The following is a 16033-nucleotide window of genomic DNA, read 5'->3' on the forward strand; positions in this document are numbered from 1 at the left end:
TTAATATCAAAGAAAATATGTAGTATAACTCCTGATAGAACAAGGACTGTCAGGATTAGTTTCCTAAAACCTACCTTTTAAAGATTTTAAGTGTTGCACAGCCATCCGTAAAACTGTAAGTTTATCTAGTTTTCGTGCCATGGGGTTGCACTGGGGTATCATAGCAGACAATTCCTCTATCAAATTATTCATTTTGTCTCTTCTTCGTTTCTCTGTTTGACTGTGAGCCTCTCTAATAAAAAAAAAAAATATTTTAAGGTGTAGAACACTCAATTTTCCTCATAATATTCATCAATATAATTTTGGGAATGGAATATATCATGAAAAGTATCACTGCACTGAAATGTTTTTTTATACACATGTATTTGACAATTGGATTCATGTGAACAAAGTAGCAACGGTTACAATAATGAAGTGAAATATTGCAACAACTTGATCATATATGGCAGAAACAAGAGTTGATGAAGACTTACAAAACTGAAATTCTTCTTGTGACCCTTGAGGCTCAAGTGAATACCTTCACATCTTACTGCATACTAGACATTTGATGTCATTAGTAGACATTTGAAGACATTGCTGTTCTCTAGCCTGTGTAATGTGATGGTGAATTAATTCTACTACTATTTCTTTTTAAACAAATAATGCTCTAAGCACTTGCTGAAGTATCTCTGAGCTCTGTCTATGCAAACTCACAATAATCCAGAATGAACAATGTCTTCTTGTTATTTAATTAGCTTGAAAATAACTCATATTGAAAAAAGACAAATACAAGCATTTATTCACAGCACAAATGACAGTTACATGTGGTTATAAGAGATGCTATGGAAACTGGAAGAAAAAGCTATGCTTCATCTATTTCTCACTAGTGGTATTTCAGAAAGCTTTCCCCCTTCATTCACTTAGTAAGGTGAATTAAGGAAGGGTTTCAGCCTCTGTGAAGGCATCACAAATACATTTTTATCTCAGGTCACCTTTTCTCAAATTCTTTCTAGTCTAGCATGTTGACTTTCTAGCTGATCATCGTCCCTCTACTGTTTAGCTGGTCAAGAAAAGTTGAATTAATTCTATTCCCTTCTCACTCAGAAGACAAGCTAGCCACTCATTTAAAATAAGGATTATTTCCCTTTCTGATTGAGACCAGACACAATGGCAGTTAACCAAATCAAGCAACGTGTTTTGTTTAACTGAGCCCCAAATTCTTCCTTTTCAGTGTATTGTAACAAAGCATTAATGATAATAAAGTTCAATAACTCTGGCCTGTTAGAAAGAGTGAAGTACAATTTTAAAGATTTAGTCTTCTTTGTTTTTAATTATTTTCCTTTGGAAGCACAAAAAAGAAATTCCCCCTCCATATGGGTAACTTTGGATCACTCATACAAATTCCCCCCCCACCCCCCCCAAAGCCTTTTTTAGTTTACTTTCACCAGTTATTCTTGGCTCACTCCACTTTTCCTTTGTATCAGGGTAGGGCCAGTCAAGTAATATATTATGTATGCTCTTTGTACTTTGAACCTCGGGAAAATGGTTACAAACATATGGGAAAACAGAACAATCTTCCACACCTCTAACATTTAAGAATAATTTATTGATACAGAAATTTTAGTGAAACTTGATGATTCAGAAAGCCTGCTGTTACATTCCCCAGTTAAAAGCAGGAAGAGAGAAGAGCAAGTTTCCTAATAAGCTCGTGAAAAGGAACACTGGACAGAGATTAACTGTTGATCAAACCTTCAAGAATGTCTTCCAACATATACTTTTTTTTATATAAAATAAAAATCCAACATCTAAGGAAAAAAATGAACAGTACAACACGAGTATCAAAGCAATGTACAAAATACAGTCTTACATAGTGATCTGGGGTACTCATTAAAGAAAAACAAATTTTGGAGTTTAAAAAACTATAAATTTGGTTGGGAACACTGTTTAATTTCTTCTATTCAATTTAATGTAGACCAGATGATCTTGGAAGTCTTTTCCAACCTTCTTGTTTCTACAATAATTACTAGTTAGCATATTGCATAAATAATGCTTTAGACAAGTACTTTTTGTGAATTTTAATTTGCATTAAGGTAAGATGTGAATTCACAGTGCAGTGGCAATCATTAAGTAATTCCATATATGAGCACTTGTTCCAGAACAAGAATTATTTGTCATGCTTTCACTGAATCCATTTTTGTGTGGGATGATTCTTAAATACCTCCATGTGTAAACAAATCCAGAAGAAACAATTCCTCAATTCATGCAGACTGAGGATCAGCTAGCTTCCTTTATACACAACTTGAGAGTATAGCATTTAATGCTATAAAGTTAGTACCTGAAATCTTTTATCTTAAGATGTTCTTCATCTTCACTCCTAGAGAAAACAAGATATAAAGTCTTACATTGTATATTTAGTACTAGGCACTTCTTCCATGAATTCAAGAAAATACAGAAAATGCTATAAATTTACTGTCACTCCAACAAAACCAAAACCACAAAAATTCCTAACACAAACATTATCTAGAAAGTGATGCGTAACACAAATTAAAAAAAAGCATAATTTCCAATATTCACAGTTATGTGAACATATTACAGGGATATTTCATTATTATAGAGCTATTTCTAACCTAAAGAAAACAAAATTTATGGTACATTCAAACAGCTTAAGTCCAGTCTTGATTTAGTGTATTTTTGTTTTTTAAATTTTTCAAGGGTCCTCTATTAATGTTCTTATTTCCAAAATCTGATTGCCAAAAGATTAAAAAAAAAAAAACAACCCTAGCCTAGGCTGGGCCTAAAATATAACATAATTGCTCAAGGACCAAAAAAGAAGTAAAAATTAAAATTTTCCCATACCCCACAGCAATGACTGGAAAGAGTCTATATAAGAAAACCATAAATGAAAGACAGTCATAGCACCAATATCATGATAAATACTTAGCAGCAGGAAAACTTAAACAATAATTCAAACAAAAGCAATGATCTTTTCACTTCTCCAAGATCACAGTATTTCCCACCACAATCTTTAAGAAATTCAGAAAGTGGCCTAATAGATGTCTTGCCAATTCAGTATGAGCAATTTGGTACTTGCAGAGAGGCAGTTTCACACTAATATTGGCAACTATTTTCTTTAAAAGAAACTGATACAAGCATTTTTTAAATCTATACAACAGTACTTCAGCTCCTTTTTTTTTTTTTTTTTTTTTAATTCAGCAGTGGAGACACCTCACGTAGTACTCTAAGCTTCATTCCAGAGGAGAGACCTGCTAGCTTCAAGATCATTTTAGAAGATGTGTATGTTGTGGCTGGACTGTAAGGAGACAAGCCAATCAGGCAGTGGCTGTTTCCTATAAGAAAACAGAAGTAAGAGGTGGAAGGAAAGTTGGAGATTAGAGCTTTAGAAAAGACTTCAAAAGCTGCTTCCACCTACAACCCAGCACTGACCCCAATAAGGAAGGATACAGCAGCCAGAGTCAAATTAATACAAAACCAATCCAGAGATCCAGCTGCTCAACCTAGATTTTACTAGAACCCAGGCAGTCTGATAAACCCAAATTCAGGATTAGGTTGGGCTCACATGACCCTATAATTTATCTTTAGTGAAACTGTTTCAGATCTGGAGGAGTTATCAATACCTAATATTTCTTCTTTCATTTTGAAATAAACTTTTACCAGAAACGTGCATATACTACAAACTCCAGTACTTAATCCCTTTTTTGTCTCAGCCTTTATTAGCAAGGCCAATTGTTCCCAGCCCCAAGCTAGAAAACAGTGACAGGGATCGAGATGAAGCACCTATAATTCACTAGGAAACTGCAGGTGACCTGCTACATCATTTGATCATTCACAAGTCTACGGGGAATCCCAGGAATCACAGGCCTATCAGTCTGACCCCGGTACCAGGGAAGGTCATGGAGCAGATCATCTTGAATGTCATCTCACAGCACACAAAAAAATCAAGCAAGCAGATGCAACCATCATGTGTTCATGGAGTACAGATCCTGCCTTACTGACCTGATCTCCTTCTGCAGTAAGGATGACAGAGAGGCTATACACGCTGTTTACCTGGATTTCAGTAAAGAACTTGACACATTCCCACACATTCCTCCTGGAAAAACCTGAATGCTCAAGGCTTGGACAGGCTTACACTGCTGTGTGAAGAACTGCCTGTACAGCCAGGCTCAGAGAGTCCTAGTGACTGGTGACTAGGACTAGTCTGACCCAGATAGCAGCCAGTCACCAGTAGCATTCCCCATGGCACAGTATTGGGGCAAGCCTTGTTTAACATTGATAAAAATGATCTGGACAAGGGGATTAAGAACACCTTCTGTAAGCTTGCAGACAATATCAAGTTTGACAGTTCTGTCTATCTGTTTGAGGGTAAAAAAGTTTTGCATAGGAATCTGGATAGACTAGATCAATGGGCTGAGTCCAATCACACAACATTCAACAAGACTAAGAAGTGCCAGGTTCTGCGTTTGGGCTATAAAAATCTCATGCAGCAACATAGTCTTGGGGATGAGTGGCTAGAAAGCCACCCAGCAGAAAGGGCCCTTGGGGGTGCTAGCTTGACAGCCATCTGAACACAAGCCAGCAGTGTACTCCAGTGGCCAAGAGGGCCAACGGTATCGGCTTTGCATCTGAAATAGTGTGGTTAGCAGGCCTACAAAAGTGATCATCCCTCTGTGCTTAGAACTGGTGAGACCAAACCTCAAATACTGTGTTCAGTTTTGGGCCTTTCATTGCAAGAAGGATATTGAGTTGCTTGAGCGTTGTGCAGAGAAGGGACTAGAACACAGAACTCATAACAAACAGCTGAGGGAACAAGTTGTTTAGTCTGAAGAAAAGGAGGCTGAGGGGAAACCTCACTGTTTTCTACAACTATCTGAAAGGAGGCTGGCAGTCTCTCCTCTCAGATGACAAGCAATAGGACACAAGGGAATAGTTTCAAGTTGCAGCAGGGGAGATTTAGATTGTATATTAGGAGAAATTTCTTCAGAGAAAGGGTGGTGAAGCATTGGAATGGGCTGCCCAGGAAGTGGTGGAGTCACCATCCCTGAAGAGACATAGATGTGGCAATAAGGGACACAGGTCAGGGATGGTACTCAACAGGCCAGGTTGATGGTTGGCCTTGGTAATCTTGAAGGTCTTTTGCAACCTAGATGATTCCTTGATACTGTAGAAGTTACCTTACCTGACCATAAGAGGTGAAGAGAAAGTACAGCCAGATCACCTGCAATGCAGCATGCAGAGTCTTGACTGTATCTCTTCCCTCAGAAGCTTCACTTAGGGAAGAAACTTGAACAAGTTTGCTGTTCAAGCAACCAGTCACAGCCTTCGATGGATTTATATAGCCTCTGTCCTAACAGATGTGCTGTTATTAATATAAATAGCTAGGTTAAGACTATCTTGAACACAGAGTGAAAGTCTACCTCATGGCTCTAATGTAGGTGTCCTTAATTTGTACCAGCAAGAACAGGATTGTTATTATTCAAATTAATTGCCACCACCTTTTCATCTATTATTTGATTTATTAATCATAATTCCTTATTTCTTCTAAAAATGAAGTGAGGGTCTTAAATATTTGAATAAAGATAATTCTCTTTTATATTTCCATCACGAGCACAATGGAAAAATCCACAAAAAAAAATAATTTATGCTCAGAAGGTTTTAATACTACCAAATAAATCATGCACCAAATATTGACTATAAGGATAAAATAGAATACTGGACAGCTACATATAAACATATACATTCTAAGTAAGGTATTGAGGTGCAGAGAAAGAAATCACAAAGTAATAATGTAACTAATAACTACTCCATAATACACACATAGGCTTTATTTATACCGCACAGCCAATACTAATGTTGGCTTGTCATCTCATAACAACATTATTTTAACATGTATGTGGTAGTTATATTTTAAAAAGCACACTGTGAAGGATGAAAAAAATTGAAAAACATTTTTAGATGTGCCAATCCTAGAGGAGCATGAGATATTCCCTTCACCTCCTTGGCCTTATTTAACAGTTACTCTTTTCTTTCCTATTTGTATCTTAATTTCAACATGAATAAGTCTGGTAAATATATGAGCTCGTTAGTGTCATTTTTGAAAGAAACAGTAGAAAACTTTACCACTGAATGGATCTATCCACCCCACTAATTAGCTACACCTTTCGCAACACAAATACATATCCTTAGACAAGCATTCCTTAAGGCAAACAACTCAGCTTAGCTAGACAAATGGGAAAGTGTGACAGAACACTGAAAACAGAAATGGATTCATTTACAAAGAGTACCTTTTCTGAGGATCACCATCAACTTCAACCGTATCCCTACAAAACAGGTAATGAAGTGAGCTGAATGTACTTTGAAACGCAAGATGACTTGATATACTTAATGCTGCAGAAAAAAAAAGTGTGGAAATCCCACTTGATTATTCACTCATTCTCAGCAAGAATATTAGTTTTTACAAACGGATTGTTAGTACTTATAAAATGATACTTTTTCAGCTTGCACTTGGTTTTTCTGACAGAAGTTTTATGAAATCAGAAACAGATCCAAACTTCAGGGAAACACTATTGAATAACCAGCATTTTCATTAAACATGTAAAATCAACTAATAGTACAGAAAAACAAACAAACAAACAAACAATGGAGACTTCTTTCAGAAGCTATTGTCTTTCTGGAGTTTTCAGAGATCTTCTCAATAGACACGAAGCTGCGAGTTGATAATTACATCAACATCCACAGTATGGCTACATTCTGTAGATCACTGGCCTATATATGGAAAAAGCACGGTTTAAAGAGAATTGCTTTAATAATCACAAATATATGTAAATTTCCTACAATCCCCACCCTTTTAAAGTGGATTTTCCACACTTGTAACAGAGAGATGCTTATAATGCAGTAGATCTGCATGCTGACTTACTTCTAGCTGATAAATGTAACTTTGAACAAAGGACTTGAAATTGCAGTTTTTGTTTTGTGTAAACAATTGTTTGGTTAACTGGTAACTGTTTGGCTGTTATAAAACTGGAGAAAACAGCTAATAGTATCGGTGCACTTAAAGAAACTGAGTACTACTTCAGGAAGGTACTCATTTTTAGGTCACAGTTCTCTCTGGATATTTATATAAATGGCTGCCCTGTTCACTGAAGCAGCAGTTCTGATTCTGCAATTCTATATCAAAGAGATTAAAAATGATATTCAAAAGGTGCACTTCTGAGACTTCAAGCTATTTAATAATTTGCTGCAAGCAGAAAAAGAAAAAAGTGTCAGGATTGAAGTTTCATTATTAAAGACACATTACCAGACACTTCAGGACAGAAAGACACATTACAGAAACCCACATACACGTATATCACCTGGATTCAAGGATTCTATTTTTTGAGTTTTAAGTGATCAGAACTGTCAACACATTTAGAAGAACTGAAATAAATAGTTGTAATAAATTTGAGATGCTCATTTGTTATTTCTATGACACAGTAACTTTCTAATCCTCTTTCCTTTATTTATGTGGAGACACAAACAATCAATTTACTTACTGGTTATCAGAATCACTTCCTTTGCGCTTCCTTGGAATCTCAGCCACAGAAGCATTGAAAGAAGCAGTAACAGACTTAGTTATTGGATTCATGAGGCTTGAGACTCCAGAAGTAATGCACGGGCTTCCATCTATTGAGAAATTATCTATAAATGAAGAAAAAAAGCTCAGCATTCATTGCAAGCTACATCATCATGCATTCATTCTGACTTTCATTTGTAGAAAAGAAAAAAAAACCAAAACCCACATTTGTAGGTGATTTACACCTGAGACAAAAACCAAGTTACACTGCTACAACCTATGTACAGAAAACTGCACATCATTTTTCCACAGTCCTATAAAGACCTCCACAACTTACTCAATAGACTAATGCAATGTAAAATATACCTTTTTCCTCAGTTTCCACAGACTACAGTTAAATCTCCCAGCACCTCAAGCATCTTGCTCCACAAGATGCAGCATTAGCTAGCAGATCCAAATATTAACTCTACATTCAATTTAAACAAAATAAAATAAGCTATGTTTTTTAAACAAGCTGAGCATCCCAAAAAAAGATTTGCTATGTTTCTGACATAAAATCTATAGTTATTCATAACATCAATCGCATAGGCCAAGAGAGTCTTGAAAGCATGTCACATATCTCAGAGATCCCTTGAAAATTCTATCAAGGAAAACAGCTTTCTTCCTCAGACAGAAAAAAAAAGTCACAAGCCAAAATAATCCTAGCAACCTACTGGTAAAGGAACGTACTCTCAAGGAACCTAAGCACTAATGCACTTTTTATTCCCTATCTCAGTGCAAAGTTATTACAAAGAATTACCCAGCTGATACTTAAAGAAATAGAGCTAACTTTGTTTCAGCAATGCAGGCAATCCTTTAGGCTTCCCATGTTAGTGAGGAAACTATCCAGCATCATACAACTAGAAACAAGAAAGGATTAATTCTACAAAGCAAGTATCTCCTACTTTTGCAGGAGGCAAAAAACAAATAGGTACTTTCAAAATCCAGCATGAAGAAAATCTGGATACTTTATTAAGAGTGTTTTTTTTTTTTTTTAAAGCATCTGTGCTGTCTGTAAAATGAATGAAGCACAGCTTATGCTTTTTTCCCCTCTTGGGTATAAATACATCTTTCACCAGAAAAATTACCTCCTAGGTCCTCATTTTCTGTTGGAATATTACTCTAGAGAGTTAAATGAAAATAGACTAATACTTGAAGAACATTGCCTGGTCTTCCACTAATCCTCTCTCTACCAAGTCAGACTATATAGAGTCAGCCCGTTTTATTTTAGAAATCTCTTTAACTCATTAAGCCACATAGGAAGTTCCAAAGAAAAGTAAGTGGTGGGAACACAGAAAATCAATCAACACTTCTGAAAAAAGTAACAGTCTTTGGGCATCTACAACAGAAAGAGGTAGTTACTTCAAGCACACAATACATTCAAACTAGGGATACTAAAATTATTTTAAAATAAGTTATAAATACATATTTTTTGATTAATCATCACTTTATAGTTTCACTTGTTATTTCTGCTACAAATTTCTGCAATTATAAAACCAAACAAAAACAATTCCAAAGGAACTTCTTATTCATAGGGCGTAGTTTTACTTCTTTAACAGCAGTCTGCAATCATTAAACGAGGTTTTTGAAGTAACAATCACTCTTCATGCATATTCATACGAGTATTTACTAAACAGAAACCTAAATGTACCAAAGACAAGAATGCTTTCAGCACAACAAATCCTTTCATCCTTTAACAAGGCAGGACAGAACAGACCCACTGACCTAAATGCTCCTTTGCACACAGATGGCCAGCCTGCTTCCTAAACCACTTCCTTTTAAAGAAACAAAAAGGAATCTGTGTGTTATTTACAGCTTTTCCAATTTATCCTTCATATTATCAAAATAACTACAATTTGTCCTGACACTCTGGCACTAAGTTCTGAACACTGAACCCATCTCCTAACTTTTTTTCTTAAAAAAGATAAAACAGAATGTTTAGTTTATGAGTAACAATTTATTAGAACTTCTACATCGAAATATTCAGGTGATAGGCTGAATCCTTACTATCACAGTGACATCTTAAATGAAATGCCATATTAAATACCATCTAGCTATATCTTCAGGAGATAGATAATATTAAGAATTTGTATTAATTCTTGCCATGTACAGCATGCAGCACATACTCTTACGTATTTAAAATTATCAAAAAAAAAAAAAAAACAGAAAACAAATAGGGAAATCAATTAAAACTTCAGAACTACCAAATGCAGTAGAAAGCTAAATACTTAAAATTTCACAGACAAGAACAAGTATTTTTAATACCTACTACTCACTGAACAAGAAGCAGACAGAAACAGTTCATAAAGCTAGGTCAGCTTTAAGAAATCAGTAAAAGCGCTTTAAAATAATCCCTTCGGGCTTTCTGTAATAGCTCTCACTATGAGACTAGGTGATTCCAAGGTCTCCCCCTGAAGAATGCCTTTATCTTCTGCACTCTGCGATAAGAGACTTCTTCACTCTGCCTGTACCACGTTGGGAGAGATGGATAAAGGATCCAATAAATAAGGTGTGTTTCTACAATAGGAGGTTCCTAGCTGGATTCCTACCTTTTGTTTGTGCAGCTGAGGGACATCTTATATTTTCCTTTTCTGTGAACGGTTTCATACCATTAAAACCAAGCATTTCTAGGAACACATGAAGCGAAACTAAATGGCTCCCACTCTTGCTTCATGAACCCACAAAGACCATCTTTATTACAAATCTATTTTCCTGGATGACTAAAATCATTAGTTACTTTTGAAAAGAGTGCGTGAAACAGTTTAGTTCAACTAGATACATTTTGTTTTGCTCCTCCAAAGGCTATAATTTACAGTAGCTTGGATTGCAAAACTAACAAAATTCAAATTGACTTTTTTTTTTTTTTTTTTTAACTAATGCTATTAATAATTTCACACTTTTACTAAGGCCCTGGCATACTGTTGACTGAGCAAATAGACATATGTTTTCAAGGCACTATTTATGATCTGCTTGGTTCTCAGTATTAAGCACATATACTTATCTTAAAAATATTAAAGAAGCATATGAGGTATGTACATCAGGACAGTCAAATGTAATATTAGAAACAAAAAACAGCGTTATAAGCATTGTCTCTATGAAAAAAAAAAAAAAAAAAAGCCTGTACAAACATATCACATGAAAAATTGTACCTTCTCACTAAACATATTAGAATTAATCAGGCAAAACCTAACATTTAAAGAATGGTTATAAATTTATACAGTTGTGCAAAAAATACATTCAGTAATTGTTCTGTGTGAATCCCATGCAATGTATTAAAAAACAAGACTCGTTTCTACATGTTTCTAATTACTGACAATAGTATTTTCTAAACAGATGCCACATTTCTGAGCCGTCTGTACCACTAGCAGTTTTAAGGTTTCCAATTCCTAAACAAACACAGGCTATTAGGAAAGGCTTATGGCCAAACTCCACCAGCCATAAAAGGTGCGATGCCTCCAAGCAAACAGTTATGTCCACATCTGAACTAACCATTCTAGGGCCTCTTGGAGAGTAGCAGACATTTCTAGGGTGATTCATATCAACCTAAAATAGGCTCATACAGTTGGTTAGATGAAATTTAACATTTCTAGGGTGATTCATCTCAATCTAAAATAGATTCCCATAGTTGGTTGGATGAAATGCAGCCTGTGAGTGCCTACCTCCTTCCCTTTGGTAATTATACAAAGAAGAAAGTAGCTAGCTCTGATGCTGCTATCTGCTCCACTGACATCTGCAGATAAGCAAGGTGAATCCCACCCAAGATGGCTACAGACCTCTCATGCAGCTGCTGCAATACAACAACCACAGAGAGCACCTGGTAGAGTCACATGCAACAAATCCCAGACAATTTTTCAGAATTATGGCCTTAATTATGCCTGCCATTTCATGATCCACTCACCTCCCTGTCAAAGTTCAGCTTTTGGCTAGCGATAGATTTACTCCCCATAAGCTCTCCTGAAATATTCATTTAATATTAGAACACATTTGTCACTTCTTAGAATCATCAAAATATACAAGATAAATATAGACACTCCAAACATAAGCAGAAAAATACAAGTAATGTAGATATTAATAAATAATAAAAAAACCTCTTAATCTGCCCCCTCATTTAGAGGTGTTGTTTTGTGTTTTTTTTTAAGCAACTAAAAAACAACATCTAAATCCATCTACTGGGATATTGCAGTAAAACATATTTGAAGTAAGATATCAATGAGCAAGTACCTTTCAAAAAACAAAAACAAAGCAACCTTTTGGGTGGCATTCTGTATGCATTTGTCCTCAGAAGATACAACGCTGAACTATTATTCTCCATGTCACAGCTCAGCAGCTGCTTAAGGAATTCCAAGCTTTGACAGCTTTCAAGAACTCAAAATCGTGTTAGAAGTGCATGTAGTTAAGGTGGCACATAAGTGGTCCTTACTTGCTAGATTACTTACTGAAATTGGGATCTACTCACATGAGCTACTAGGCTGTCTATTAGTAAGTACAGTACTACAGCAGAGCAGCAACAGGCCAGCAGAGCTAAGCAGGTGGTTACAGAAGTCCCCACTTCTAGTTTTTTAGTAGTCCAGGGAGCTTATGTTAAATCCCATTCAATCTGGTTCATTGGAACAAGAATCCTTAAAATGCATGTTTTAAAGATGTCTGAGAACCAACCCTTGGTTCAGTTCTTTACATCCGGAGTTGGAGTACATTTGGTATGCTCCTGGAGTGGCATTAATCTTCCTACAATACCATTCTAGCTTAGGTTCTTCTGAAAGAGGTCTACTTCATTTATATCAAAGCTGCAGAGCAGTAAGTGAGGATGACTAAGAATTCACTTCAGAATAATGCTGTTGCTCTGAACCTAAACACCAACACACACATATAGCCTCCAAGTACATACTTGATATAAGGGTCTCAGCCTGAAGCTCTTATGAGTGTAGTCATAAAGATAAGCAGAGGCATGAACACACAAAGGTACCTAAGCAACCTACATTTTCTAAACTGAGGTACTACCCAAGATGCCAGCTGGATTCTTAAGTTTCACAATGCTTAAGACACGCTCAAAATTTTTGTTTGAAGATTTAAGAAGTCTCTGGTTTCCCAAGCAATTACAAATGTAACTAGCTGTACATGCACTGGTGCATACTCACACAAGATAGCTATTGATTCAATTAGTTTCGAATAGCTTTACTTTACTACAAAACTGTTCTTTCTAAAACCATTCTAATGAATTCTTACTCCATGTTTTTACTACAGAATGAGAAAAACTGTACACGTATTCTATATATCTATAGTACTTTATGCTGTATGAGGAAGAAAGTTACAGGCACCATGATATGCATCATTTTACAGGTCCTGCACGTCTGAACACATATGAAGCAGGCAACCATATTTTCTAAATAGGGGTGAGAGTTGTATTAAATATTCTGGGGTTTACAGCTTTAAAACAGGCCGTGAAAACCATCTTCAAACTACTTACAGTACAACAGCCCACAGTATACCTTCCTTTAAAGCTGGGGCAACTGTTTTCATCAGGGGTAAGTTATGAAAATACCAGGAAGGTATTGTCTAAAACAGGTGTTTTTTTTTTGTTTGTTTGTTTTTGTTTTTTGTTTGTTTGTTTGTTTTTTTTTAGTGTCACACTTCATAAGCATGCATAAACAGGAAAAAGATGCATACTTCAGTAAACAGAAAAACTCTTACAGGTTGGCTTAAGAACACTGGATTTGTTTTTATTATCACAAAATGCTGAAAATAAAAATTTTAATATCCCAAAGTATATAAATTTAAACCAAATATTAATATAGGTCACTGATTACTTTCTGTGTCTACGCTCATTTATTTTCACCATTCAGAAAAAAATACTCAAGAATCACAACTAATTAAATACAATATTCACTTAATGGATCTCAGACACCAATGTGCCCAAACCTATTAGTTTATTAAAAAGTATGACTGTAACTACCTAATGAAAAGATACCAGACAAGCCCTTGAAAGATTACCCTGCTTTCCTTGTCACTTCCAGGCTCAAATCAGGTCACTGATAGAAACTGATAGTCTCATATATCTCAGTTCATTACCAGGTGGGGAACAAAACAAACCAAAAACACTCTCCGATCATATACTGCTAAGGGAATTGAGTATACCTGGTTTTTCTTGAATCAAAAACTTGCAAGAAAAGGCTGACCCCATCAAGCCTGGAGCCCGATAGGGAATTTTCAACAGTGTATGCATATTGATTCATTTTCCAGTCACACACAAAGTGGTTTTATTTTTACAGTGAAGATGATTCTGAACTGATGTTAACTGTCCAGTTTAGAGTTTGTCTTTAATAATGTGCAAGTATACTAACATTAATGTGTACATTTGAGTGAAAAAAAAAAAAAAAACAACTAAGAAGCTGACCAGTATGAATCTACTCCCCACAAATGAAGATACTTTTATCTTTTAAAAAGTTGATAGAAAAAGACTCCATTTCTTCCAAATCCGTTAAAAGAACAAGTATAAACATTGAATAACAACAAAGCCAGGGAGGAGGGTTTCTTCCACAGTAAAACATAAAAGCCTGTGCTTCATTACCTTCCCATTTGTAAATGGAAATGACCACAACGGGCTTTCTTTATTTTTATTATTTTGTTCCCATCCATCACATAGAAACAATAACAGCTTGTTTTAAACACGACTTTACATGCTGCAAAAACCGTGTGAAATAACAAACACTTTGTTTTCAAACACTAATTACTTTCTACAAAATTATACTTGTATTTGAACAGCCCAACAACAGAGAGACAGAAAAATGCCTGTTTCTTCTAGACAACCAGGATCCCCATCTATCTTAAAACACATACAACCCAATACGTGTTAAAACAACTAAACCTAGAAGAATCAGTGCTAACTAAACAGAACTGCAACGATGATTTAGGAGATATTTCTTCACTTCTGTTTCTCAAATCCCCAGAAGAGGAAGCAACACACCCGTTTTCAAGGCGGGGGGAGCACAAGCAGCTGCAGCTGGTTTACAACTTGCCTTTTTTTTGTGCCAGAAACTTAAGATTATGAATAGGAACATCAATCCTTGTTCACTATACAGGCATAGGCATGTGAATGCAGGAGCCAAAAATCACTACACTTAGAGTACTAAATTACATTTGCCTGCCAAAAAGTCATCCTAGCATATGAGGTGCTAATTGCGTATCAGAAACAGCGTACTAAGTCAAACATAGAGAAACCTTTGCTGCCCACGTCACATCAGCATGATGCCACATCTGTAGCTTGAACAAAGTGAAGTGCAGTGTGGACGCTGTGCTCGGGGCTCCTATGGACACACACAGCCCGCCGCCGCTGCATCCACCCCTGCACACCTCAGCTACACGCCAAGCAGAGAACGGCTCGGGCTGGAAGGGACCTTAAAAGATCACCCAAATCCAACCCCAAGACAGAACTAAAGACACGGGAAGAAGTGAGATGGCACAGCCCGGAGCATACTCGGGGCCAGCGCACGCAGGACAGAGCCCCCTCCCTGCCCCACTCACGGGGTCCCACCGACAGGCGGGCAGACGGACAGCCACGACAGGTCGCACCCCGCGGGCGGCACCCCCCCCCCCCCCCCCGCCCCACACCTGCCCGCGCCCACAGCAGCCGCCCCCCGCCACCTTCGCCAGCCCGCCGCTCCTCATCGGCCCCCTCGGCGCTCCCCGCTCCTGCCTCTGCCATGACGGGCGGCCCCGTGCCCGGCTCCACAGCGCCCCCGGCCCTGGCGGCATGCGAGAGGTGAGCTAAGGTGAGGCGTAACAGAACACAACGGAACGGAACGGAACGGAACGGCCCGGCCCGGCCCTGCCCCGCCGGCCCGAGGGCGGGCTCTCCAGCGCCCCGCCAAGCTCCCCCTCCGCCCTTCACTGGCACCGCCTCAGCAGAGCCAGCCCCGCCGCCATTTTACCCCCCCTTCCCCGCCCCGCCGCCATCTCACGCCCCCCCCCGCCCGGCGGGGCGGTTCTCACGAGATGGCGGCGGGGCGGATGGGGAGCGGTCAGGGGCCAACGGCTGCTGGGTGAAGGGAGGGCAGGTGCGGCAGAAAGCGCTCAGTGGGAAACTTGGCATGATTTTGGTTGGGTGACACCTTTTTGGGGGTCATCTGCTCCGCCGTGTGGGCAGGGCGATGAACAGGCACACATGCAAGTAAAAAGTAGCACAAAAATAGTTAACTCTTACCACTATGGTGAATTGTGTAAGCAGACCTCCATTCTGCTAGGCACTGAGGGTGTAACCTTGGTTTTGACTAATGCCAGGTGTGCGGTTTCAAAATGAAGATACCCAGTACCCTTGCTGCATCTTGGTTCGCATCCTGGAGTGGTCAGGCTGTGTGAGAACTTCACTCATGTTGTGTGGAAACCTCAAGTTGCATGTGAAATTGCATAATGTACTGCACCTGGTAATGGGCATCTGTTCCACACGACTCCACC

The 16033-nt window shown here is 37.9% G+C and overlaps 1 protein-coding gene across 5 annotated transcripts in view; it reads right to left on the reverse strand.

The window, feature by feature from the left end:
- ARNTL2 (aryl hydrocarbon receptor nuclear translocator like 2) overlaps nt 1–15338 on the reverse strand; it is a 39530-nt gene extending 24192 nt beyond the window's left edge. For 2 of the 5 annotated variants that reach the window (XM_032182051.1, XM_032182043.1), the window contains exons 1-5: nt 15224–15338; nt 7527–7671; nt 6279–6314; nt 2315–2353; nt 75–232 (exon numbers count right to left, since the gene is read on the reverse strand). In XM_032182051.1, the coding sequence (XP_032037942.1) occupies nt 75–232; nt 2315–2353; nt 6279–6314; nt 7527–7671; nt 15224–15284 (439 nt within the window). In that variant the 5' untranslated portion in view covers nt 15285–15338. Of the gene's footprint in view, nt 1–74; nt 233–2314; nt 2354–3204; nt 3264–6278; nt 6315–7526; nt 7672–14800; nt 14912–15223 lie in introns of those variants that run through there. The other 3 variants (XM_032182059.1, XM_032182069.1, XM_032182079.1) reach the window with 3 other exon arrangements.
- Between the last annotated feature and the right edge of the window lie 695 nt (nt 15339–16033).

This window comes from Aythya fuligula, chromosome 1, assembly GCF_009819795.1.
Source record: "Aythya fuligula isolate bAytFul2 chromosome 1, bAytFul2.pri, whole genome shotgun sequence".
Taxonomy (NCBI): domain Eukaryota; kingdom Metazoa; phylum Chordata; class Aves; order Anseriformes; family Anatidae; genus Aythya; species Aythya fuligula.